The 22780-nt window shown below is 56.1% G+C and overlaps 1 protein-coding gene and 1 long non-coding RNA gene across 5 annotated transcripts in view; one reads left to right on the plus strand and one right to left on the minus strand.

Moving 5' to 3' along the window:
• Nucleotides 1-757: 757 nt before the first annotated feature.
• The window catches only part of ZAN (zonadhesin), a 31968-nt gene continuing 9945 nt past the window's right edge, over nt 758-22780 (minus strand). For 2 of the 4 annotated variants that reach the window (XM_068565654.1, XM_068565655.1), the window contains 32 exons: nt 20534-20675; nt 20249-20365; nt 19624-19748; nt 19267-19412; nt 18462-18605; nt 17981-18088; nt 17689-17858; nt 16629-16831; nt 15306-15447; nt 14765-15012; nt 14376-14556; nt 13996-14107; nt 13586-13680; nt 13112-13288; nt 11768-11976; nt 11358-11502; nt 10804-11048; nt 10552-10716; nt 10286-10410; nt 9648-9943; nt 6657-6868; nt 6001-6142; nt 5415-5662; nt 4790-4919; nt 4423-4597; nt 3939-4112; nt 3571-3710; nt 2701-3144; nt 2027-2167; nt 1072-1171; nt 926-969; nt 758-840 (listed from right to left, as the gene is read on the minus strand). In XM_068565654.1, coding sequence (XP_068421755.1) covers nt 800-840; nt 926-969; nt 1072-1171; nt 2027-2167; nt 2701-3144; nt 3571-3710; nt 3939-4112; nt 4423-4597; nt 4790-4919; nt 5415-5662; nt 6001-6142; nt 6657-6868; nt 9648-9943; nt 10286-10410; nt 10552-10716; nt 10804-11048; nt 11358-11502; nt 11768-11976; nt 13112-13288; nt 13586-13680; nt 13996-14107; nt 14376-14556; nt 14765-15012; nt 15306-15447; nt 16629-16831; nt 17689-17858; nt 17981-18088; nt 18462-18605; nt 19267-19412; nt 19624-19748; nt 20249-20365; nt 20534-20675 — 5286 coding nt within the window. In that variant the 3' untranslated portion in view covers nt 758-799. The remainder of the gene's footprint in view (nt 841-925; nt 970-1071; nt 1172-2026; nt 2168-2700; nt 3145-3570; nt 3711-3938; nt 4113-4422; nt 4598-4789; nt 4920-5414; nt 5663-6000; nt 6143-6656; nt 6869-9647; nt 9944-10285; nt 10411-10551; nt 10717-10803; nt 11049-11357; nt 11503-11767; nt 11977-13111; nt 13289-13585; nt 13681-13995; nt 14108-14375; nt 14557-14764; nt 15013-15305; nt 15448-16628; nt 16832-17688; nt 17859-17980; nt 18089-18461; nt 18606-19266; nt 19413-19623; nt 19749-20248; nt 20366-20533; nt 20676-22780) is intronic. The other 2 variants (XM_068565653.1, XM_068565656.1) reach the window with 2 other exon arrangements.
• Nucleotides 6877-21473, plus strand: LOC137778521 (uncharacterized). Its single transcript, XR_011076921.1, has 3 exons — nt 6877-7012; nt 9170-9242; nt 21295-21473. It is a non-coding gene; the product is annotated as an uncharacterized lncRNA (long non-coding RNA).

The following is a 22780-nucleotide window of genomic DNA, read 5'->3' on the forward strand; positions in this document are numbered from 1 at the left end:
ACCTGAAGGTGGCTGCTGGGGTCATTTGGAGGATAAGCACAGAATAAGGATTCCTTTCTAGAACCCAGGGTCCCGCCTGTTTTGGCATCCCCTGTCCTTGGGGGTCCCACATCCTGAGCACCCCCAGTTGGCAACCTTCTTTTTCTTCTTAGAGCCCAAGCAGGATGTCCCACCCCTTCCCCCAGGACCTGCCTGGTGAGAGGCACGAGGCACAGGGGTCAGGGTGGGAGTGTGTGCACTTTGGCCTTTGGCTGAGGTGAGCTGCTCACTCCTAATAGGATGGAGCTCCAAACTCCTCCCAAGCCGGCCCTCAGGCTCCACCCTCAGTTACCATAGGAACCCCAAGGCCCTTTTGGTCACAGGCCGGCTGGTTCACCTTTTGGAAAAAGCCACATTCCCAGTCCTTAGCCTCTGCCCAGCGCCTTAGTCTCATCGTTAGAAATGTAAAAGCTCAGGATCACCTTTCACTACCTGCCGGTGGGGAGCTCTGAGGCCAAGTCCGCCAAGAACGAGGATTCCTGGGGTGAAGTCTTTTCTCCTGTATCCCCGAAGCCGGAGGGCGGGTGGCCCACCCTCACGTGGCTTTGTCGAAGGGACAGACAGCCCGTCGCCTCCTCAGACCTCTGTTCCCCACCCCTCTGGACACTCTGTGGAGCCCCCAGCCCTAGACCCTCACACCCCGTCTCCCTCCTACTTCTCCCCTCAAGACCCCCCTCACAGAGCCTTTCTCCACCAGAATCATGTACAAATTCACATCTCAAAAATAAATAATTTTATGTCTCCTTCTTCTGTGGACAACTCAGAACTGAGCGACTTTGAAGGCATGCTCTGGAGCCAAATCTGAGGAGAAAGCGAGAAAACCTTGTGTTAGAAGCAGACTCGACTTCCCGGAGCCAAAGCTGTGGACGGTGGGGCTGGTGCTCACCGGTACCTGGCAGCTTGCCTCTGATCTGGCTCTGCATTTTCTCCCTAGAGGGCGTGGGGAACAGACACCAGCTTGAAGGTCGGTGCCCGCTCCCCATGTTTGCTCCCCTCCCAGCTGCCCCTCTCTTCCCCTTTCCTGAAACTCACATCCTCCTCTTCCTGGAAATGCATTCTCTGGTCACTGCTGACACTATGACCAGCACAGGCACCAGCCATCCCAACAGGGTGACCACAAAGTTGGAGGCTTCTGGGGCGTGGGGAAGAGAAATAGGGATGTGGGATAGGAAGGGGTGGCAGAGACACTCCCTTTCAGTCCTCGGCTGTGGCCACCCTGGAGGGACTGCATCCCCTACATCCCTGGTGGCCGGTTCTCCCTCTAGGAGGCTGCTGCTCCCAGGGGTTTCAAGGCTTTGGCGCTGCCCTCCTGCTTCTGGACACACAACTCCCATGAACCTTCTAAGGGGATGTTTATCCAGTTGGTCCCCTAGAGTCCAGGGTATTATGTCGGTCACTGCTTCTCAAAGAGTAGCCCAGGCATCACTTCCATCGGTCACCTGGGAGCTTGTGAAAAATGCAGATCTCTGGAGCCCCCTCCAGACCTACTGAATCCAAATCTCTGGGGATGAGTCCCGGAATGAACAAGATAAACAAGACACCCCTGCTCCACCCCGATCGTAGGCACGAGGATAAAGTTGGAGAACTGCTGGCCCAGAGGCTCACAGGAATTACAGTTTGGGATGGAGAATACCAAGAAAAGGTACTGGAGGCTCAGAGGGACACAAGAGAGGGGAATAACAGCAGGGTGAGGCATACAGATCACAGAAGTGGGGAGCTCAGGGTCAGAGAGAAGATTCCAGAGTGTGTGGGTAGGAGATGGGTAAAGGGACTCTGAGATCCTTGGAGGACACTCATCCGGCTAATCTGTAGGGATCATATTATATAATTATATTTCATATAGTAATATACGGCATTGATACTATACTATCTATTATACATCTATAATAGATGTTATAGGTTAGTATTACATATATGGGATAATTCTGCGGCCGTTGTTTGTGGGGAAGGGGCCGTGAGGATACAGTGCCTGGGATGAAGTCCTTGCCTGGCGTTTTGGTGGGTGGCACATCCCGAGGCTCCGTGCAGAGGTGGCCCCTGTAACCAAGCTCACACTCACAGGTGAAGTGGGTTCCCTGCTCCTGGCACCGGCCATCATTCTGACAGGGGTTCTGTAGGCACGGGCTGTCTGCAAGGATGGAAGGGGTTGGGAAGGGGGTTCTGAGAGGACACCCACAGCCAGGGAGAGGGGCCTGGGGGCTGGGACGCCAGGGAATAAAGCAGCAGCTGACAGAGACTCGCCAGGGTCCGCTGGCCGGGTTTCCAGTCCTGGCTCTACAGCCCCCGAGCTCTGGGGAAACTGCTTACCCTCTCTGAACCCCATTTTCTTTACCTATAAAGTGGGGATGCTGTGCTTACCCCCAGGTGGTGAGTAAGGACTAAAGGAGATCCTGGGAAGCTAAGGCTGGGCAAAGGGCCCAGCACGGTGCCCGGCAGACAGCAGAGGCTCAGAGAAGGCAGGGCCTGTGCCTTTGCCCCTCCCGAAAAAGAGAGAGTGGGATCACATGCCATGAACTTCCTGACACTGATGAGATGGAGTCCCAGGCACAGGACCGGGAGGGATGCTCCTCGGCCCAGGGGCCCCTCCACCCGCAGCCCCACCCCCAGCCCGCTCCCAAGGGTATGAGGGCAGCTTGAAGCCAAGGGCCGGTCCAGGCTCACCTCGGAAGCAGCCACGAGTGAGGTTCCCCAGGGTGCAGATCTCCCCGGGGCTGCAGCTGAGGGGCTCACACAGCAGGACCCCCGAGCTGGCACAGGTGCAGCGCTGGGAGCAATCCTCGGTCACGAAGCTGTCACCCTGCTGGAGAGGGAGAAGGGGCGGGAGGTGGGGTTCTGGTTCACCTCCAGAGTCTGGCTCTCCCTGTGCACCTCTGCTCTCCCGAGGCCTCCCACTTCCAGCCCAGACCTGGTAGTAGATGCCATTGTTGGTGCAGCCGCAGTGGGCCAGGGGGAGGCTCTGGGCACCACTGTAGATGTAGCCTGGGAGGCTGGCACAGCCCTCCACACAGGGGCCCTTGCAGTCCCTGGGAGCTGCCAGGGTGGCACAGGAGGCTGGGCAGGGTGTCATACAGCTCTGATAGACGGTATTGGCTGGACACGGCAAGGCTGAGGGGACAGAGGGGACAGAGTCATAGTCAGAAGGTGGCTGCGCTGGGGCTGGCCCCCCACGTATGGGGAACGAGGTCACCCAACAGAGCACAGAGCTTGGTAGAGGCAGGGGAGCCGGAAGAGTGGACCAGCTTTACGTGTCTTTTTGTCTGTGACACCAGCGCATGAGGTGGAGCAAAGATGGGCACTGGCGAGAAGCAGCAGGACGGGGTGACGGGGTGATGGGGCTGAGGCTTCGGGTGAGGGCAGAGAAGGAGTTAGCTCGGGAGGACGTTGACGAGGGGAAAGTTCAGGGCTGGGGGAACCATGGCAGGAAGCCAAGGTGCGCGTACCGGTGGGGGTCAGAGCGGAGCAGAGGGTGGAAATGGCCGGGGGTGGGGGAGGAGGTCAGGAGCCCGCTGCTGGGGAAGGTCAGGGCCTCACCGCAGCGGGTGTGGTCCCGCCAGCCGACCGGGGCGACGCCCGCCTCCTGGCAGATGATGGCGTACCCGCTGAGGACCTGGCAACGCAGCTCCTCCTGCTCTATGGGGTCCCGGGCGGCACACAGATCAGACACACAGTGCCTGGGGGGATGGCAGGGACAGTTGGGTGCTGTCAGAGAGGGGGAGGCAAGGAGACCCAGCCCCACAGAAGAGGCCCTGGAAGCCCCACCAGGCAGTGTGCGTGTGTGTGTGAGAGAGACAAGGTACCAAGGCCACAGAGAGAACTGTGCCCAACAGAGAGCCGATCAGAGAACAGGCCCCAGGACCTGGAGAAAGGCCATTCCCACGTGTCCTGGGTCCCCGACTCACTCCAGGAAGGGTTCCGGGGCCACAGGCTGGTGACAGGCAGCAAAGGGGCCGTGGGGGTCCACCAGCACCCTACACGCCTGTGTGTGGCCGATGAGCTCCAGCTGCTCCGGGCTGCATTCTGACACGTGAAAGCCTGACGCCCCTTCTTCTTTCACTTCCTCCTCTTGTACCTCCCTGGGGCAGAGATGGTGAAGGGCCAGGTGAGGCCCACCACAGCTGTGAACTTAGGAAGAACTGGGGAGGGGATGGGAGGGGAGGGCTCGGGCACAGACCGGGATCCACAGGGCAGGTGCCCCACAGTCAGTGGGAGGGGAAGGAAACAATGGGATTAGGAGAATCAGGCCAGTCTGAGCCCTAGACCTCGGGGTTCCTCCTCTGCTGAGGATATGGGGGTGAGCGGGGTGTAAACAGATACTACGGTGTCGCTCATCGGCCCTCCACCCCAGGGCCTGGGCCTCCCTGCTCAGAGCCCCAGCCCTCTCACCTTGAGAAGCGGGGGAGGCCTCCCATGGTCTTCTTCACCTCCCAACTGTTGCCAAAGACAAGGAGGTTCTGGGTGAGGGCACCGCTGGGCAGCATAAAATCATTCCTCTTGTTCTGGTCGTAGTTGCCGCACAGGCCGCGCACAAGCCTCCGGTACGTGATGGGCAGGGAGATCACTGCAGGAGGAAGGGGCCCAGAATCGAAACTCCCCACCTCGTCACTTCCCACCCCTCCTGCGTCCTCCCCTGGAGCTCGGGGGCCCCACTCCCAGGCAGGGGTCCTTTCACCACGCTCGGCCCAAGACGTGGTTTTCCTTACCCCCATCCTTGGAATGTCCCTTCGGCCCTCCGGTCCCCACGCTCAGGTACCTGCATTGTTCTTTCCATTGAAGCTGATGACCAGCTCAAAGTCTGTGATCAGATACAGGCGATGGCCTCGCATGGTGACCCGCAGCTGGTCGTTGGGCTCGTAGGGGATGGCCATCTTCTGACCGTTGACCTAGAGAAGGCAGACAGGAGCGGCACGGAGGCCTGAATCAAGGTGACCCTCTGCTGCTTTGACCTCTGTCTCTCTGCACATCTTGGTACCTCTCAGTGTCGTCATTCCGGGGAACAAGATACCGCAGGAAGCTTTGCTACCCGGAGTGGCAAAGGCCTCCCTGAGGTCTGCTCCTGTTGCAGCCTCAGCCCCTTCCTTGCAAAGAAACTGGCAGGTGGGTGCCCTGGTACTTCTTCAGCACAGCTCCACCCTCACACTGCATGAGCTTCCCTTCTCTCTCTCCCGCTGCCTCTCTCCCACCTTGTATGTAATCCCACTGCCCTCCTCTGCCTCCCCCCAAGGAGGTGAGTGTGGCACTGATTCTGATTTCCAAAACCAGGCAGCCTCTGCTGGGAACTTCCCAGGGAACACAGAGTCCTGGCTTCACCTGCTCCAGGTGGCCTCCCATGGCCCGACCTGCCTCCCCAGACCCTCCCAGCCTGGCCTGGCTCTTACTACAAGTCCCAGTTCCGTCTGGAGCTGGACTGTGTAGCCGTAGACCATCACGATGATTTCGTGCAGGAAGATGGGGTTGAAGGACGGATACACCTTGTTGCGGCCCTCTACGACCAAGGGCTCCACCCCATCAGGGAGCACGTCCAAGGTCTTGATCAGAAAGTAGGTCATGCGGCCCTGGAAGCGGTAGCTGAGGCCATCAAATGTGTGGTAACGGGGGTCCCCATAAATTGTGCATTGCTCCGACTCTGAAAAGAAGGGCCAATGCTAAGAAGGCACCCTGAGCGATGTAACCGCCCCAGAGCCCCTCACCCTCCTGCGGCCTCCTGTCACCTTCCCTCTTAGCCCTGGGCTCCCCGTGGACTTGATCTTCCACTTTCTCCCTCTCCCCGCTTGAGAGGATCTCCTTGTCTGGTTCCCTCTTTTTGCCCTTAAGATAGCAGATCCCAGAGAGGATCATGCAGGCGACCAGGGAGCTGGTAGGAGCCTGAGAGCCTAGGCCCACCCCTGCCCACACCGGGTCCCTCCCTCTCCAGAGCCCCCAGCCCGGGCCTCTCTAGCTCCACCTCCCCGAGGGCCCCCTTACTCTCGGGTGCGCAGTAGTCTTTGCCATCCTCGTTGGGCTGGCACCGGGAGCCCAAGGGGCAGGTGAAGGGCCAGCACTGAACGGCGCCCGCTCTGCAGGCACACCTCTTGGAGCAGCCTCTGGAGAACCAGGACTTACCCGCCTGCAGACGCCGCAGGAAGAACGGGGAGTGAGAAGGGAAGGGCCAGCTCTCTTTTTCGACAACTTCAGCCTAAGCCTACAGTCTGATGGCTCACTTGGCACGGGCCAGAGGCAGTCCCGGTGCCATTTGCACCCTTATGGACCTGTACCGCCCCCTAGAGGCATTGTGCTCAGTGTCTCACACAGGCTGCTCAGGAGGTACTGCTGAACCCATCTTACCGATGAGGAAACTGAGGTCACAGAGGTCCCCTGACTCGTGAGTGGTACCATCAGGATTCAAATCAAAGCCACCCTACCGGCTGCATCCCTGTGGTTTGCATTTCTCAGTCCCCAAACCCAAACCACGCACCCTCTAGCCCACACCTGGCAGGAGGCCACCCTGCCCCATCACCAGCCTTCACACCCAGGGCCAGCAGTAGAGGCGCGGGTGGCCCAGGCCAAGAGACGCACAGGAAAGGAGAACATGGCATCCTGAAGGTGTGTTGCCCCCACCCCTACTTTCTGCCCCCACTCACAGGGAGGGAGTTGCCCTGGGCGTCCCTGCAGCTGCACTGGCTCCTGGGCACACACTGCGGTCCACTGAACACGTAGCCGGGCTCACAGACACAGCCCTCCTCGCAGGTGGAGGGAACTCTGGAGCCTTTGCACTGGCCTTCCGGGTCCCAGCAGGAAGGAGGGCAGGAGGGAACGCAGGTGGTGTAGACGCTGTAGGCGGAGCAGTCCAGAGCTGGAGGTGGGGGGGGGGAGCACTGACTGAGCGTGGGCTGTGTGCTGGCTCCGAGGACAGAGAAGAGCAAGAATGGTTCTCCCCACTCGGCGTGGGAATCCGAGGTCAGCCAGCAGCCGCAGCAGCGCGACCCTGGTGCATCTGGTCAGTAAGCATGTGACTGGCGTGTGTGTGTACGAGGTGTGACAGGAGCACAGGGCAGGGAGGTATCCACTGTGCTGGAGGAGCTAAATAAAGCCCTTTAAGTAGAAGTAGTTGCAAACAAATGGAAATGTTCACAGATGGGAAGATGTCAGTCCTCCCTAAGTTAATTTAATTATTATTATTATTTAGTTTTTTGGCCACGCCAGGTGCCATGTGGGATCTTAGTTCCCCGACCAGGGATCGAACTCGTGCCCCCCATGGAAGCGCAGAATCCTAACCACTGGACTGCCAGGGAAGTCCCTCCCTAAGTTAATTATACATTTAATATGATCCCCAAAAAATACACCAACAGGATTTTGTTTTGTTTTTTAATAGGACGAGATGATATTAACGTGGAAATGAGGATATAAACAAAGCAGAAAAGCTGGGAAAATTCTAAAACAAAACAAAAAAAACTGGAAAAAAAAACAACAGTAGGTAGTGTATGTCCTTACCAGAAATCTAAACACCATCTAAACTCTCAATGACCACAACATTGTGCTGCTAGTAAATGAAGATAAATGGAGCAGTGGAAGCGGAGAAAAAGGCCCAGAGAGGGATCCAAATACATGTGGGAATTTAATATAAATCATGGCATCTGAGTCAGTGGAAAAAGAGAGACTGGCCATTTAATAATACTGGGAAAAAATAAACACAAAGTTGATTCAGTTCTCATCCTACACACCAGGATAAATCCCCGTGGATCAAACATTTAAATATAAAAAAAAAAGAAACCATACAAATACGAGAGCAAAACGTAGGCAAATTCTTTTTTAACTTCAGAGTGGGGAAGCCGTTTGTAACTAAGGCTTAAACTGCAGAAGCCATAAAACAAAGACTATTATATTTCACCTCACAAATACATATATATATATTTTTTCTGCATGGTAAAAAAAGAGTGAAAGATGAAAAAAAGAGACCTGGAAAAAATTTTTGTAACTCATGGCACTAATGAAGGGCTACTCTCTGTAGCAGACAAAGGACATCTATAAAATATTTCAACAAAGACCAACAAACCAGTGGAAAAAATGGTGAATGGGTATGAAGAAATCACAGAAAGGGAAATCCACATGGCTCCTGAACATATAAAAGAATGCACAACTTCACTCATAATAGGAAAAATACAAATTAAGACTCTTTTTATCTTTCACATATCAGATTGGCAAAAATCCAAAAGCACCATAATGCTGTGTGTTGGCCAGTCTGTGGGGAAATGGGCACTCTCATATGTTGCTGGTGGGAACGTAAATTCCTCAACCCCTATGGAAGGCCATTTGGCAACATCTCTCAAAAGCACAAATCCACACAATCCTTGATCCAACAATTCCAGGTCTACAAATTTATCCTACAGATAAGAGACACACACGTAGAGAATTGTATCTGCATAAGGTTATCCTTGCAGCACTGTTTGCAATAGCAAAAGACTGGAAACAACTAGAAAGTCCATCGCTAGAAGACTAAATAAATTATGATGAATGAATTATGACGCAGCTGCAGAAGAGAATGAGGACACTCTTTACATGTCTGACGGGGAAGGACCGCCAAGCTAGTTGGTCAAGTGAAAAAAAATAAAGTGCAAACTACTGTGTCCCATCTGCTGTTTGTAAGAAAATACAGAAAATAAATTTGCATTTGTCTGTATGTGCAGAAATAAAAGACTTTTGGAAAAATACTCAGATGCTGAAAAGAGCAGGCTGGGACCTGGGCCCCTGGGGTCAGGGCGAGAGGGAGACTTTTCACTGGGAATCTTTTAATACTTTCAAAGTTTTTGAACCATAGGAATGCATCACATAGGAAAAACACCGTAATCACTGTTTTAAAATTTAAAATGTTCTTGGGGACTTCCCTGGTGGTCCAGTGGGTAAGACTCCACGCTCCCAATGCAGGGGGCCCGGGTTCGATCCCTGGTCAGGGAACTAGAACCTACACGCACGCCGCAACTAAGACCTGGCGCAGCCTAAATAAATAAATAAATAAATAAAAATAAAAGGTTCTGGAATTAGATAGTGGTGCTGGTTGTACAACTTTGTGAAGATCCTGAAAATCAGTAAATTGTATACTTTTAAAGGGTAGAAGAATATGGTATGTGAATAATAATTTAAAAAAATTTTTTTAAAGGAAAGAGCTGGAGGAGGATACCTCAGAGTCTGCCAGGAGGGGAGAAGAAAGAACCTTTCGGGTGCAGTGTGTGGTATGTAGAAAGGCAGGGAGGGGTGTGGGAAAGCAAGGCCTGTGTGGGGAATGGGATGGTTTGATGCAGGTGATGCTGGCGCACAGGAAAGGGGGGTGGGGGAGGGGCACAGCTTGCAGGATCTCTCAAACATCTCAGAGAGGAGCTTGGACTTGCAGGCAACAGCCGTGCAGGGGCCTAAGATGATCACATTTCTTTTGGAAAGGAGCTGCTGACAAGCAGCCCGTGTGGTCCTGGTGGTATGGGGCACTAGCTAAGAGCTTGCTGTAAATGGTCCACATCAGAGAAAATGAGGTCAGAAATAGGCCGGGAACAACCGAAATGGAGAATGGGGGAGCTTTCAGAGATACACAGACGGAAAGAGGGTTTGGGAGCAGTTTGGGGGTGGCCTGAGGACACACTCACGGCAGAAGCTGCTGTTTCTCCAGATCGGAGGCTTGATCCCCTGGGCCTGGCAGGCAGCCCCGAAGGCTTGCAGAGACTGGCAGAGGGCATGGTTGAGGTCTCCAAACTCACAGAGGCTGTGGGTACATCTGAGCAAGAAGGGACTGAGAATCACGTGGGTGGCACACTTCGCCCAGGCTGGAGCCTGAAAAGCTGCCTGGCATTGCTCCTGGGCTCTTGCCAGGTCAGCTGCCCGGCAGTTTGTATTTGGCTTCTCCTGAGGTTCTGCTTCAGTCTTCTTGTCATCTTCTTGGCAACTGGGAAGGCAAAGGGGGTCATCCTAGGGACAGCCACTGCCTCATCTATGATAATGACTTGGCGCTCCCAAACCACCCTGAAGACCCCTCCTGTCTTCACCGGGAAGCTGGCCTGGGCTCTGGCCAGCCTTCCACGTGGCCTCGGTCTCCTCCCACGTTTCGAAGCCAAGACAGGAAGACTTTCTCGTTTCCCCATATAGGTTCCTGGGACCCAGACGCCATTGCCTGTCAAGTTACACGCACAAAGGACCACTCTGGTCTTCCCATCCCAGGTGGGCCATACAGTCTAGAATCCCAACTCGCGTTCCTGTGCAAAGGCAGAGAGTCTTCGGGGGCAATTACTTTGGGTCGATCTCTTTGTCTTGCCAACTATCCACATACATGACGTCATCCAGGGCTAGTTCGTCATTAGGCATCAATAGTTCGTCTTCTTCCTCGCCGTTGAAGTTCCCGCACATGCCGCAGGTCTGGGTGGGCAGAGGGGATCAAGGGATCTTCAGCGCCAGGGATGGCAGAGGGCATTTTTTGTTGGCATCCCCTTAAAGAGAAAGGCGCCCCCCTCCCTGCGGGCTGACTCCCCTACGAAGAGACCCAGGTGTTTTCCTCACCTTTTCATAATAGGCTTTGGGGATTTCGACCTCTAGGAAACCACTGCCGTCAAACTTGACTTGCACCCCAATGTTGATGGTGAGCACGGTGTAGCCGTCCCTGGAAATGACTTTGACTCCCCGGATCTGGGTGGTCGCCGGGAGGGTGACCTGTGTGCCATTGATCTACAGAGGAGGGCAGGACCCGTGAGCAGGAAGAAGGACCAGAGCCCTGTCCCCAGAGCCCACGTCCTCCCCGCCTGCCTCGCTCACCAGCACTTGGTCCTTCTTCAGGGTGACCAGGGTATTAAAGATGTCCACGTGGACCTGGCGGAGGTAGAAAGTGTGGGGTTGGTCTTTCCGCTTCCCATTCTTGCCACTGATCTTGAAGAAAGGCTGGTCCATGGTGGAGTGGCATATTTTCACCAAGACGTAAGTGCAGGTGCCCCTGACCCCATGGTAACTGCCATCGAAGCTTACGTAGTGGGACGTGTCGCGGATGCGGCACTCTCCCATTCCTGGAGGACAGACAGGTGGCTGAGGAGTGGTCCAGACTCTAGCAAGAACAGGCCTCCTCACCTGCTTCAAGGAAAGGATGTGGAGGAGAGGGAGCCTCCAAAGGGAAGGAGACAGAGAAAAGAGTCAAGACGTGAGGAGGTGGAGCAGGTGTCATTCGGCCAGGGAGAGACTTATAATATCCCGTCTAAGTCCACGGCTGCCACGGGAACCATGAGTGAAGCCCGAGGAGCCCTTCTTGACAGAGGGGGAGTTGGGGAGAGTTCGTCTTGGTGGCTGAAGGTCCTCCTCCACGCTCAGTGGAGGCTTACCTGCCGCCCGGCACCGTATCAGCCCATCCTGGGACCAGCACATCTGGCCAGGCTTGCAGGCGGTTTGGAGGCAGGAGATGTTGTTGTGAGCCGAGCAGGTGCAGAGCCTGGAGCAGGTGTTGTCCGTGTACCAGCTCTCCCCGACCTGCGGGGCGCAGGCATCAGTGGAGCCGATAGAAACTTGGAAGCCAGAGATGGTCGGAGCCCCCCGCACCCCAGGGCCCCCATGAGGCTCGCTTCCCTTGGCTGCCCGCCTCCATCGCTAGCCTTTCTCAGGCTCTTGGCTTCCGGATTTGCTCCTCAGCCCCCAGCACTGGCCCACCTTACCCCTTTGCAGGCTCTGAGCCCTCTGGCCCCCAAACTCGGGGAGCTGGGAAGGGCAGGGCATACCCTGTGGTCTGGCCTCTCACCGGGTGGTAGGAGCCCCTCTGGCTGGTGCAGCCACACTGGCTGAGGGGCACACAGGAGGTCCCACTCAGGATGTGGCCTTTCTGGCACTCGCAGCCCTCGGCACAGGGCAGCGAGGACGGGCAGTATGATGGAGTGCTCAGGCTGAGGCAGGTGGCCGGGCAGGGGTTGGCACAGGTGCTGTAGCTGCTGCCCAATGGGCAGTTCAGAGCTAAGAAGAAATTGGTGTTTAGGAAGGAAGAGTGATTTCCAGCTCTCTGGCCTTGGGGCATCAAGAGTTCCTGGGAGGGACTTCCCTGGCGGTCCAGTGGTTAAGACTTCGCCTTCCACTGCAGGAGGTACGGGTTTCATCCCTGGTTGGGGAGCTAAGATCCCACATGCCTCGAGTCCAAAAAACCAAAAACATAAAACAGAAACAATACTGTAACAAATTCAATAAAGACTTTAAAAATGGTCCATATCAAAAAAATCTTAAAAAAAAAAAAAAGGAGTTCCTGGGAATGTCCATCAGACGAATGGATAAACAAAATGGGGTCCAATCATACAACGGAATATGATTCAGCCTTAAAAAGAAGGAAATTCTGGCACTTGCTACAACATGGTGAACCCTGGGGATATAATGCTAAGTGAAATAAGCGAGTCACAAAAAGAGGAATACCGTGTGATTCCACTTAGATGAGGTCCCTAGAGTCGTCGAATTCACAAAGACAGAGAGTAGATGGTGGTTGCCAGGGGCTGGGGGAGGGGAAGGGGACTTACAGTGTTTGATGCGGACAGAGTTTCAGTTTGGGAAGATGAAAAAGTTCTGGGGGCGATGGTGGTGATGGTTGCACAACAAGGTGAATGCACTTAATGCCACTGGACACTTAAAAATTGTCACAATGGTAATTTTTATGTTCTGTATGTTTTACTACAATTTTAAAAAAAAGTGTTTCCGGGAAAGAAGAAAGGTCAGAGAGCTGGCCCAGGGAAGAAGGGGAGGAGGCAGTAACCAAATGAGATCAGAACTTTTTTTTTGGGCCACGCTCCATGGCATGTGGGATCTGAACCAGGGATCGAACCGGTGCCCCCCTGCCGTGGAAGCGTGGAGTCCTAACCACTGGACCACCAGGGAATTCCTGGGAGATCAGAATTTTTTGGTGAAGTGAGAATCGGATGGAGGCTCCCAGAAGAGGGAGACAAGTAGAGGATGGGGGCTGCGCTTGGAGAGACTGGGGAGAGGGGAACAGAGGAGGGTCCTACGTGGGGCCTGGGGGCCGGGCTGCGAAGGGAAGAGTGAAGGAGAACTTAGGGAGAGGAAGAGAGGGCAGGGCTCGGGGACTCCTCCTGGCTGTCAGGTCACTCACGGCAGGAGGTGGTGTTCCGCCAGGCGAGGGCCTGGCCTGCGCGGGCGCACAGGGACGCGTAGGCCTGCAGGGAGTGGCACAGGGTCGAGGCGTCACCCTTGGTCCCACACTGGCCGTACACGCAACTGGTGAAGCTGGTGTGCGGGGCCACCACCCCGTGGCACTGGGAGAAGGGTCCTGGATGAAACGTAGGTGAGACTAAGCTTGGGGAGGGAGCAGAACCACGCGGCTGCTCTGGGGCAAATTCAACATCCGTTTCCATCAAAACCCACAATTATTGAGAACCTACTGCCTGAGATGCAAAAAACCCCACAGATCCGTCAGCGTTCCCAGGTGACCACTGCCTCTGCATTCCCTCTGCCTGCCTCTTGAGGGCCACTACTTCCCGTCTCACCCTTCCTCCCTCCCTGCTCAGTGCCCCTCCTCTGTCTCCTGCCCCCGGGGGAGCAAAAAGGGGCCCCCTGCGTGGCTTACCCTGAGGGTTCATTAAGATATCACAGTTCTTATTCCAGGCGTCCGTCACTTTCTTCCCCAGGCACCTGGGGGGCTTGCCACCCGCAGCAAAGCAGCTGACAGAGGACGAGGGGAAAGGACAGGAGTTTAGGATTGGAGGAAGCTTTCCAAAAGCCAAAGCAAAAGTGGAGAGGGAAACAGGGAGGGGAAGAAGGACGGGAGAGGAGAACAGAGTGATGGCCTCAAGTAGTAAGGTCAGCAGATGCAGCAGGAAAGCAAAAGGTTAGATCTCAGGGTGGACTTCCCAAGAGACAGATCAGCCATCAACTCCAGGAAAGACTGGGGACGCACAGGGAACACCTCCAGGCTGCCCGCCAAGCCTCCTCCCCTGGTCCAGCTCCCCCCCTACCCCCCCCCCCGTTCCGGCTCACCCAGGTTCAGATAACTCATTTAGCTTCCAGGAGGCCCCCAGGTGCGCCGAGCTGACTGCAGGCCTTTTATCAGGCTGCAGATTGTCGTCTAGGCTGTTGTTGTTGAAGTTCCCTGGGGGACGGAGCAGTCAGCAGAGGCCTTGAACTCAGCCCCAGGACCAAGAAGCATCCCTCCCTCTTCACGCAACCAACCAAAATGAGCCCTTTCTCTTCCTTCATCTTCGGCTTCCCTTTATGCCTACCCTAGCGCACGATGCCTTCAACCAAGTAAGAGGTCGACAAGCACCAAGGACGCCTAATCAGATGTGTGGATGAGCAGGACGGGGATAGGCTCCAGCCCATTCCCCCCCGCTTCACCTGCAGGTGCCCTAGGAACTCACCGCACATCCCGCAGAGCCGGCCAGCGTAGGAGGAGGGCACGGTCACTTCCACCAGGTGGTTCCCGTCATAGCGAACTTGAAGCCCAAAGTCCGTGTAGAGGAGGATAAAGGAGCCACTGGACCTCACGTTCACCCGGCCTTGTGCAGGCCACACGGGCAGGGCCACCCGGCGACCGTCCAGCTACAGAGGCAGGGAGGACACTGTAGGGAAAGGCGCCTGGGACAAGGACAACGAGGCCAACACCAGGGAGCAGGAGGGGGGGTGGCGGGTGTGTCTCAGAAACTGGGGCTGCGTCTGCCAGACAGGTGGGCCTGCAGGCAAGGAGACGCGGAGCAGAGATGCAGCGTGGGCTGGGGGTGGGGCCGGGGAGGCCGGCGCAGGCACGCACCACGACCTTGCGGCCTTTGATCATGGAGATTCTGAGGTTGAAGACCTGCACTTGGACGGCTTTGACATAGGAGGCCTCCAAGTTTCCGCCGCGGAACTCGTTGGTGGCGCTCACGACGAAGTAATTCTCTGGGGACCCCAACCAACAAGGCCGGGTCAGGGTGTAGGTGCAGGTGCCCATGAAGTGGTGCAGGGCTCCGTCGAATGTCAGGTAATGGGGGTCCCCCGAGACAGTGCAGGTGGCGGACCCTGGGCAGGAGGAGATGGCGTTCAGAGAGGCACTGACCCTGAGCTGCCATCTTGGCGAGTCCACATTGGAATGGTACCCATGGCTCATGGGGTGGTCGGTGTGACTTGGAGAGGTCAAGGTCAGGGACTGCCCCAGCCTCACTCTCTGGGTCCTTGAACACGCTGCTTTGGCTCTGGGCAATTGCCTTCCAGACCCCTGGTTACGCTCCAGCTCTCTGCTTTAGGACAGGACCACGCCTTTGCTCGAGGCCACATGGGCGGCCCCCCGTGCTCACCTGCTTTCGACTGCTCACCTTGGGCGTGGCAGCCGTAGATGCCATCCTGCCGACCACACACCTCCTGGGCCTGGCACCTCCACTGCACACAGCGAGTTCTGTTGCTGCCCTCACAGATGCAGAGCTGTCTGCAGCCTGGCTTGAACCACCGCTCCCCTACCTGGCGGACGGACCGAAGGAAGGAAAAGAAGTTATCCCCTGATCTGTTAGCACTGCTATTCAGATCACCGACCTGCTCACCAGGAAGGCATTCGTGTCATCCCAAAGCTCCAGGCTTAGTTGCAAACTCTGGCATTCACTCACTCGTTCAGTCACTCCATTATTTGTTTGTTCACTAGTTCAACAGATAGTTGTCATCTGCCTTGTGCCAGGCGTCAGGGATTCAGTAATGAGCTGGGTGGACGAGGTCCCTGCCCTAACAGAACTCACAGCCCAGAGAGGGCAGTCAACATGTAAACAGATAGATCACGTGGTCCAACACACTCTGCACCCAAAGACGATAATCAGGGCACCCAGGGAGAGTTTCGTGCCATTGACACAGACAATCGGCACTCGCCACAAGAGTTTAGAGATGCTTCTCAGGAGGGCTTCAAGGAGGAAGCAGCATTTCAACAGGGCCTCAAAGGAGGTAAAAGTGGCTAATAGGCATACTGCCTGGGAGGCAGAGCAGCGGGGAGGGGCTGAAAATAAGGTGAAACTGAGAGAGCAAAGCGCAGACGAGGAGAGTTCCGTGGGCCAGCCCGGAACGCGGCACCGAGCAGGGAGAACCCAGTGGACATCAGGTGGGAGGGGGCTGGGATGGACGTCAGTGTCATCCCCAGGCCTTGGGTAAGGGACAGGCAAAGGAAGAGAGAGAAGTTTCACGGATGAGGGTCTAGCTCCAAGTGCTGCCTCTGAGAAGATGGTGAAGATGGGGCCCAGGTAGCGGCTGAATTCCTTCAGCAGAGAAAGGGACCCTCAGTAGGAGAGAAAGAGTGCAGGTGAGATGCAGACATGCCTGGGCCTTCAGAGGATGAGAAACTGGGAAAGTGACTCAGGGATGTGACGGGCAGGGAAGATAGGAGGGGAGAGAACTAGGGGTCCCAGGCTCTGCTGGGCAGCGTGGGAAATAACTGTGCTATGACTCCATCCCGGTCTGCAGGGGTGAAAAGTACTAGGACTGAAGCAAGAAAAAGGGAAATTAGACCTAAGCCCGAAGTTCCTTAATCCCAGCCCGCCCACCTCCCACCCCCACCCCACCCCGCCTTTTCTCTCCTGCCCACAAGCTGGCCGTAGACTTCAGAACTGGGACGAGTGCCTTCTGGCTTCAGGGCTGAGAGAGGCCCAGCCCCAGCGGCTCACCTTGAAGTAGCCGGCCGTGGGGTCAAGGCAGCCACAGTCGGACCTGGGGACGCACTGGAGACCGCTGAGGACGAAGCCCGGGTCGCACTCGCAGCCCTCCACGCAGCGGTTCTGGCAGGCCAGGCCCGAGAACTCGGAATGGCAGGTGTCGGGGCACAGCTTGGCACACAGGGTGTACCGGCTGTTGGGGGGACAGGCCAGCGCTGGCAGAGGGGGGAGCACAGGTGAGGCGGGATGGGGAGAAGAGGAAAGAGGTAGTTCCCAGCCCAGAGTTCAGAAGGCCGGTGGCTAGAGGCTTCCGCCCCATCTTGAGAAGAAGACAGTGAGTGGGAGAAACCACCGAGGAACTCAGCTTCCACCTCCTGGGCCTGGAAGGGGGCCTGCAGGGAACTGCCGAGAGGCAGGACCACGGGAGCAGACTGACCCAGGGGCCTCAGCAGCACTGCTGTGGAGGGTGGAGGGGAGCAGAGGGAACCCAGGTGGCCCCATCAAGGCCCCAAAGCAGGCTCCCCAGAGGGCTGGGCCATGACCAGGAGCTGTGGGGCCGTCATGATGCGCCATCCCACCCACCAGTCTGTATTGTATGCACATTTTGTGTATTTTACGTGTGCATCCCTCGACCTGGGTGTGCATTTACACACATATGCATTGCTCTGCATACCCGTACCTTCAGGTAGCTGGGAAAGCTTTCTTTCTTTCTTTCTTTCTTTCTTTTTTTCCCCAAAGAACTTTAATTAAGACTTTAGTAGAGCAAAAAGAGGTCAAAGTGTAGTCAGGGCCCAAATCAGAGGTAACAAAACCAAGCTGGATCCAGGCTGAAAATGTTGCCTGGAAAATCCACAGCTGGGAGCAAACCCTGGGAAGGCTTTCTGAGTTTGCAGGTGACCGTGTGATTTTCTCAGTGCATGCTTCTGACTCCGCAGATCTCCCTGTCCTAGTGTGGAGGCAAAGGGGTTCCACCAGGGCGCCCCCCCGGCCTGTGCCACCACTCTCAGGTGCTGCCGGCCCTCCACTGCGTCTGCATCTGAAGGAAGGGGCCCTGCATCTTGGTACAACTCACGGCAGAACTGGGGTCCTCTCCAGGGCTTCACCACGTAGCCGGCATCCTGGCAGGTTTCAGTCAAGGCCGACATGTGGGCACACAGCATCTGCTGCAGCCCCTGGACATTACACATGTCAAACATGCAGTTGTCGAAGAAGGAAGAGGCCCTGAGGTGAGGCAGGCAGGCCCTGAGGAGAGAGGCCAGGTCAGAAGGAATGAGGGGGCAAAACTTGCCGCCTCCTGCCACGGAGGACCTGGTGCCCCCCCATGGCCCTTCCTGCCCGCTCCCGCCCCCCGCCCCGACACATACTCAAAAGCTCCGTGAGCGACCGTGAGCCGTCCACAGAACTCTGGCCCCGACACAGTGTTCTGCAAGGCAGTGTCGCAAGGTGGGGGAGATGCCTGCTTCTCCTGGCACCTGGAAGAGACCCACCCCAAACGCCTTAAGGACCGAGGCTCATCTGCATGCCCACCCCGCCCCAGCAGTCTCCCGGCTCTCGGCACCCCCTAGTGGAGGACATCTGAACACCAAGAGGTGGGAAAACTTGGAGCCGGGCGAGCAAGAGGCGGGGCTGCTCAGAATGGCCTGGGGATGACTGACTGATGGTGGGGCTGGGGGTGAATGTGGTGGAAATGAACTCTGCCGGGAACGGGAGCGGGGAGAAGAATGACAGGCGTGGGGGTGTGCAGCAGAGGAGAGAGGAGAAAAGGGGTGATGCCAGTCGGGGTTCTTGGTTCCTCGAAGGGGCAAAGGAGCAGGAGGGCGGAGACGGAGGCGGGGAGGTCCTCACTCGTGGTCCCCATCCTCCGAGGCCTGCCAGCTGCTACCCAGCTCCGTCTCATCTCGCGCTGGTCTGCCATCCGGCTTCCGGTTGTCGTTGCTACTGTCGCCATCATAGTTGCCACAGAAACCGCAGAGTTTGCTGGAGTAGGTGCTGCGGGGGCCGGGGGGAGGGGAGGAGGAGGAGGAGGCGTTAGTGGAGAGAAGGGGCCTCCGGCATCTGAGGGACCACAGCAGAGAGGGGATGAGTCGGGGAGGCCACTGGAACGAGGCGAGTGGACGATGAAGTGGTGCAGACCCGGAACAAGGGTTCCACGCCAGGCCAGGCGCGCAAGGACCGCAAGCTCTCACTCTCGAGCCATCTTTACGCCTCCCCTCGTCCGCTTCTGCTCACACCTCATCTTCCAGCCTTAACAAACTTCTTGCTGGCCCTAAGACATTCTACTATTTCCCTTGCAATGACTGTTCACTATTTCTATAGTGTTTCTTTCCCTTGTTTGGCCATCTGGGGAGCTACTCATCCTTGAAGACTACAGTCAAGGGACCACTCTTCTGAAGGCTCCCACGACTCATTAGCAACTCCTTCTAGAACATTCCCAAAGCCTTATGTATATATCCTGCTACTATCACACTGCCCTGAAACCATTTCCTCCCCCTCCTCAACCAAAGGGAGGCCTGCCCGTTGAGCTAGGTGTCTCCTACCCACGACTGAGAATTAGCGCCTGGGATGGCAGGGGCCGGGGATGGGAGGGTCCCGGGAGAGGGAGGGGCAGAGTGGGAGGAGTGGTAGCTGCCTCGCTGGGTTGCCCCCTCACCTGGGCACGCTCACAGACAGCTGCTGGTCACCATCCCATCTCACCCGCAGACCGAATGCCGTCTGCAGCTGCACAAATCGCCCACTTGGAGTCAGGAAGATGCCTTTAGAAGGTATGGCTGGGAGGGTGACTCGCTGACCCCCAACCTGGAAGGCGGGGCCGAGGGAGGAGACAGAGAGACAGATCGGGGGGTCAAGGAGGACCCCCAGCCGACTCCCACATCCCCACCGCAACGCTAATGACCTCTTCTGCTCCACGTGGAATGCTCTGGAGGGTTGGGAGGCCGGAGGAGCTGGGCGGGACAAGGCCACAGCCAAGGCCGGCAGCCCTGCAGGGCTGAGTGGAAAACGGACTCACCAGCGTGTGTCTGCCCTTGAGCAGGGTGATGGTGGTTTCGGGCAGAGTCACGTAGACCTTGCTCAGGCAGGACACGCCCTCCTGTCCTCGCTCCTCGTTCTTCACCGTCAGCCTGAAGAATGGCTCTGGGCGGGGAGAGGGGTGGAGAGCGCCCAGGGGCTCATTCCAGAAGCATTTCTGAGGGCCCACTGAGGGTGCCACCCCCAACCGGCCCTGCGTCCTGTCAGGATAAAGGGCCACAGAGGTGGCGGCTCTACGGTTCAAGAGGGGAGGAAGGACCCTGGCAGGAATGGGGCGTTGTCCAGAACAGCGTGGGGCTGCGTGCCGCGAATCTGTCCCCCCAGGGGACGGGGACCTCCTCTGCCAGGCGCGCCCTAGTCCAAGCCGGCCAAGGAAGCGACGGATACAGAGAGGAGTCCTAACCCGCATTTTCCCCGTAGTCTGGTCCTCACAAAGTCCTGCTTGGGGATGGACGTGTCATCTCTTGCTCTACCGCTGGCCTTGCTCCCATCTTGCCCCTGCCAGCGGCTCTGGCCCTTTCCTGCCGGCCAGTGCACCCCATGCCCAGCTCTTCTGATCTCAGACCCCACGCCCAGGCCGTGGGGGGGCATCTCCAGAATCCTACCTGTCGAGTTGCCACAGGGTTGGGCCAGGATGTAGGTGCACTTGCCCATGAAGTTAAAGTGCCTCCCGTCGAAGGTGAAGTAATGAGGGTCTCCATAGATGAAGCAGGTGGCAGTGCCTGCCGAGGGGACGCCGGGGACATGTGAAGCTGGTTCACCAGGCCAGGCCCCAGGGTCGCCTCACCCACCCAGTGGCCTGCCCAGGCTCCCCTGGTCGAGGGAGGGATGGGGACCTTGGTGTCACACCCACGTGGACAGGCGGGAACAGCCTGAGGGGAGGGTCTCACCATAGGGGTGGCATCCGTACCGGCCATTCTTCAGCTGGCACGCTGTACGTATCCCGCACTGATAGGGCTGGCACTCCGTCCGACTGCCAGGCTGGCAGCGGCAACGTTCTGTGCAGCTGGGGCTGAACCACGCTGTCCCTGGCTGGGGGCAAGGGGGCCGGAGTCATGAGGCTGTAGCTCCTGGGCAGCCTCTGTCACCCCGTGCTGTAGCCCCCTCTCCTCCTGCAGACCTCACCTTGCTCAGACACCTCTCCTCATCGCCTACCAGATATTCCTGCTCACCCCAGGCCCTTTGCACATGCTGTGCTGGAATGTGTCCCTCTCCCTTTCTCTAACCCATTCCTGTGCAACTAGCGGAGTTCAGCTCAAGGGTTGCTACCTTCTCAGGAAGACTCTCCAGACCTCCTTGACTACCTCTGGGTACCTTTCCTTCCCAGGACTTACCACAATTGCACTTTTATATTCATCTTTGTGATTATTTGATAAGCGCCCCTGCGAGGGACCATGTCTATCTCTACCCACTATCTCAGCCCCAACACGTAGCACAGTGCCTGGCAAAGAGTTCTCATTTAATAAATACTTACGGAACGAAAGAACGAACCAATATCCTATGTGCCCCCCGGAATCTGACAGCATTAGGAGAGCAAGGACATGCCCTATTCGTGGTGACCCCAATGCCGACAGGGTTGAAGGTACCCAATAAACGTTTACTGAATGCATAAGTGAACATACAATAAGTTCATATGTGTCTCCCGGGGCAGAGGGAAGAGACGCTTGGTGCTGATGGTTGTGACAGATAGTTCTACCCGGGCTGCAGCTGAAGCTACTCCCAACACTGACGCAGGGACGCCCGGGAGACGGGTCAAGAGGGCTGGAGGAGGAAGGGGCCCCCGAAGAGGCAAGCAAGAAACTCGGACGCCCCATGGGGAGAACGCCGGAGCTGAGAAGAGGAACTGGATGCTAATGAATAGCTGACTGAACTTTTAATTAACAGGTCACATATATTTACCATAAATTGCTAACAATAATAATTAGCATTTATTAAGTAATCGCTCTGTGTCAGGATCTAATTTCACCTTCACAACAACCTAATGAGGTAGAAAATCTTGTTGTGCCCATTTTATAGATATGGGAACAGATTTGAATAAGTCAAGAAAGAACCTCGCCCAGGGTCACTGCAAACGAGTGGCAGAGCAGGGATATGAGCTCAGATTGGCCTGACTCTCGGGCAGTTCTGTCCAATACAATGGCCACCAGCCACATGCCACTGAGCTCTTGAGATGTGGCCGGTGCAAACTGACATAGGCTGTAAGTGTAAAATACACATTGGATTTTGAAGACTTAGTAGAAAAAAAAAAAAGGTACGTAAATGATCTCATTGATAACCATTGATTACATGCTAAAACGGGTAGATGACTGGAGTTAACTTAACCTGTTTCCTTGTACTTTTTCTTTTCTTTTCTTTTCTTTTCTTTGTTTTTTGGCCTCACTCGCGGATTGCGGGATTTTAGTTCCCCAAGCAGGGACTGAGCCCGGACCCTCAGCAGTGAGAGTGTGGAGTCCTAACCACTGGGCCGCCAGGGAATTCCCTCCTTGTAGTTTTTTTTCTAATGTGGTTATTAGGACAAGTAAATGCTGTGTGAGGTTTGCACGCCATCCCTTTTGGACAGCGCTGGCCCAGAGCCTGTGCTCCTCCAGAATCTCCCGGGGGGATGGGGGTGGGCATCAATTAGGAGAGACAAGAACAGTTATCTCCTCTCCTTTGACCTAGCCTATCAAAATTTGCAAGTTCCTTTGGAAGAAGGTTCTGGAATGCCTCATTCTGCCCTGAAAATGCCTGAACACACTCAGTGTCCAGGGCTCTCTGTATACTCAGGGACCCCTGACTTTCCTCAGGATGGAGATAAGGGCCCTGCACCACCTGGCTGGTCTACGGTCTAATGCATCATGGCTGCCAGTGCAGGACGGAGAAATACAGAAATATCAAAGCTGCCAGGAGCACCGAGGACAGGGCCACGGGATGACAGGATCTTCTGCACAGCCTACTGTCAGGCTGGGCCAAAGCAGGTGCTTAACAAGTATTTACTGTGTGAACAGAGCCGAGGGACTTCCCTGGCGGTCCAGTGGTCAAGACTCTTGCACTTCCACTGCAAGGGGCACAGGTTCAATCCCTGGTCGGGGAACTAAGACCCCCACATGCCGTGTGGCGTGGCCAAGGAAAAAAAAATAATAAAATTAAGGCAAAAA

The sequence above is a fragment of the Eschrichtius robustus genome, chromosome 16 (assembly GCF_028021215.1).
Source record: "Eschrichtius robustus isolate mEscRob2 chromosome 16, mEscRob2.pri, whole genome shotgun sequence".
Lineage (NCBI taxonomy): Eukaryota > Metazoa > Chordata > Mammalia > Artiodactyla > Eschrichtiidae > Eschrichtius > Eschrichtius robustus.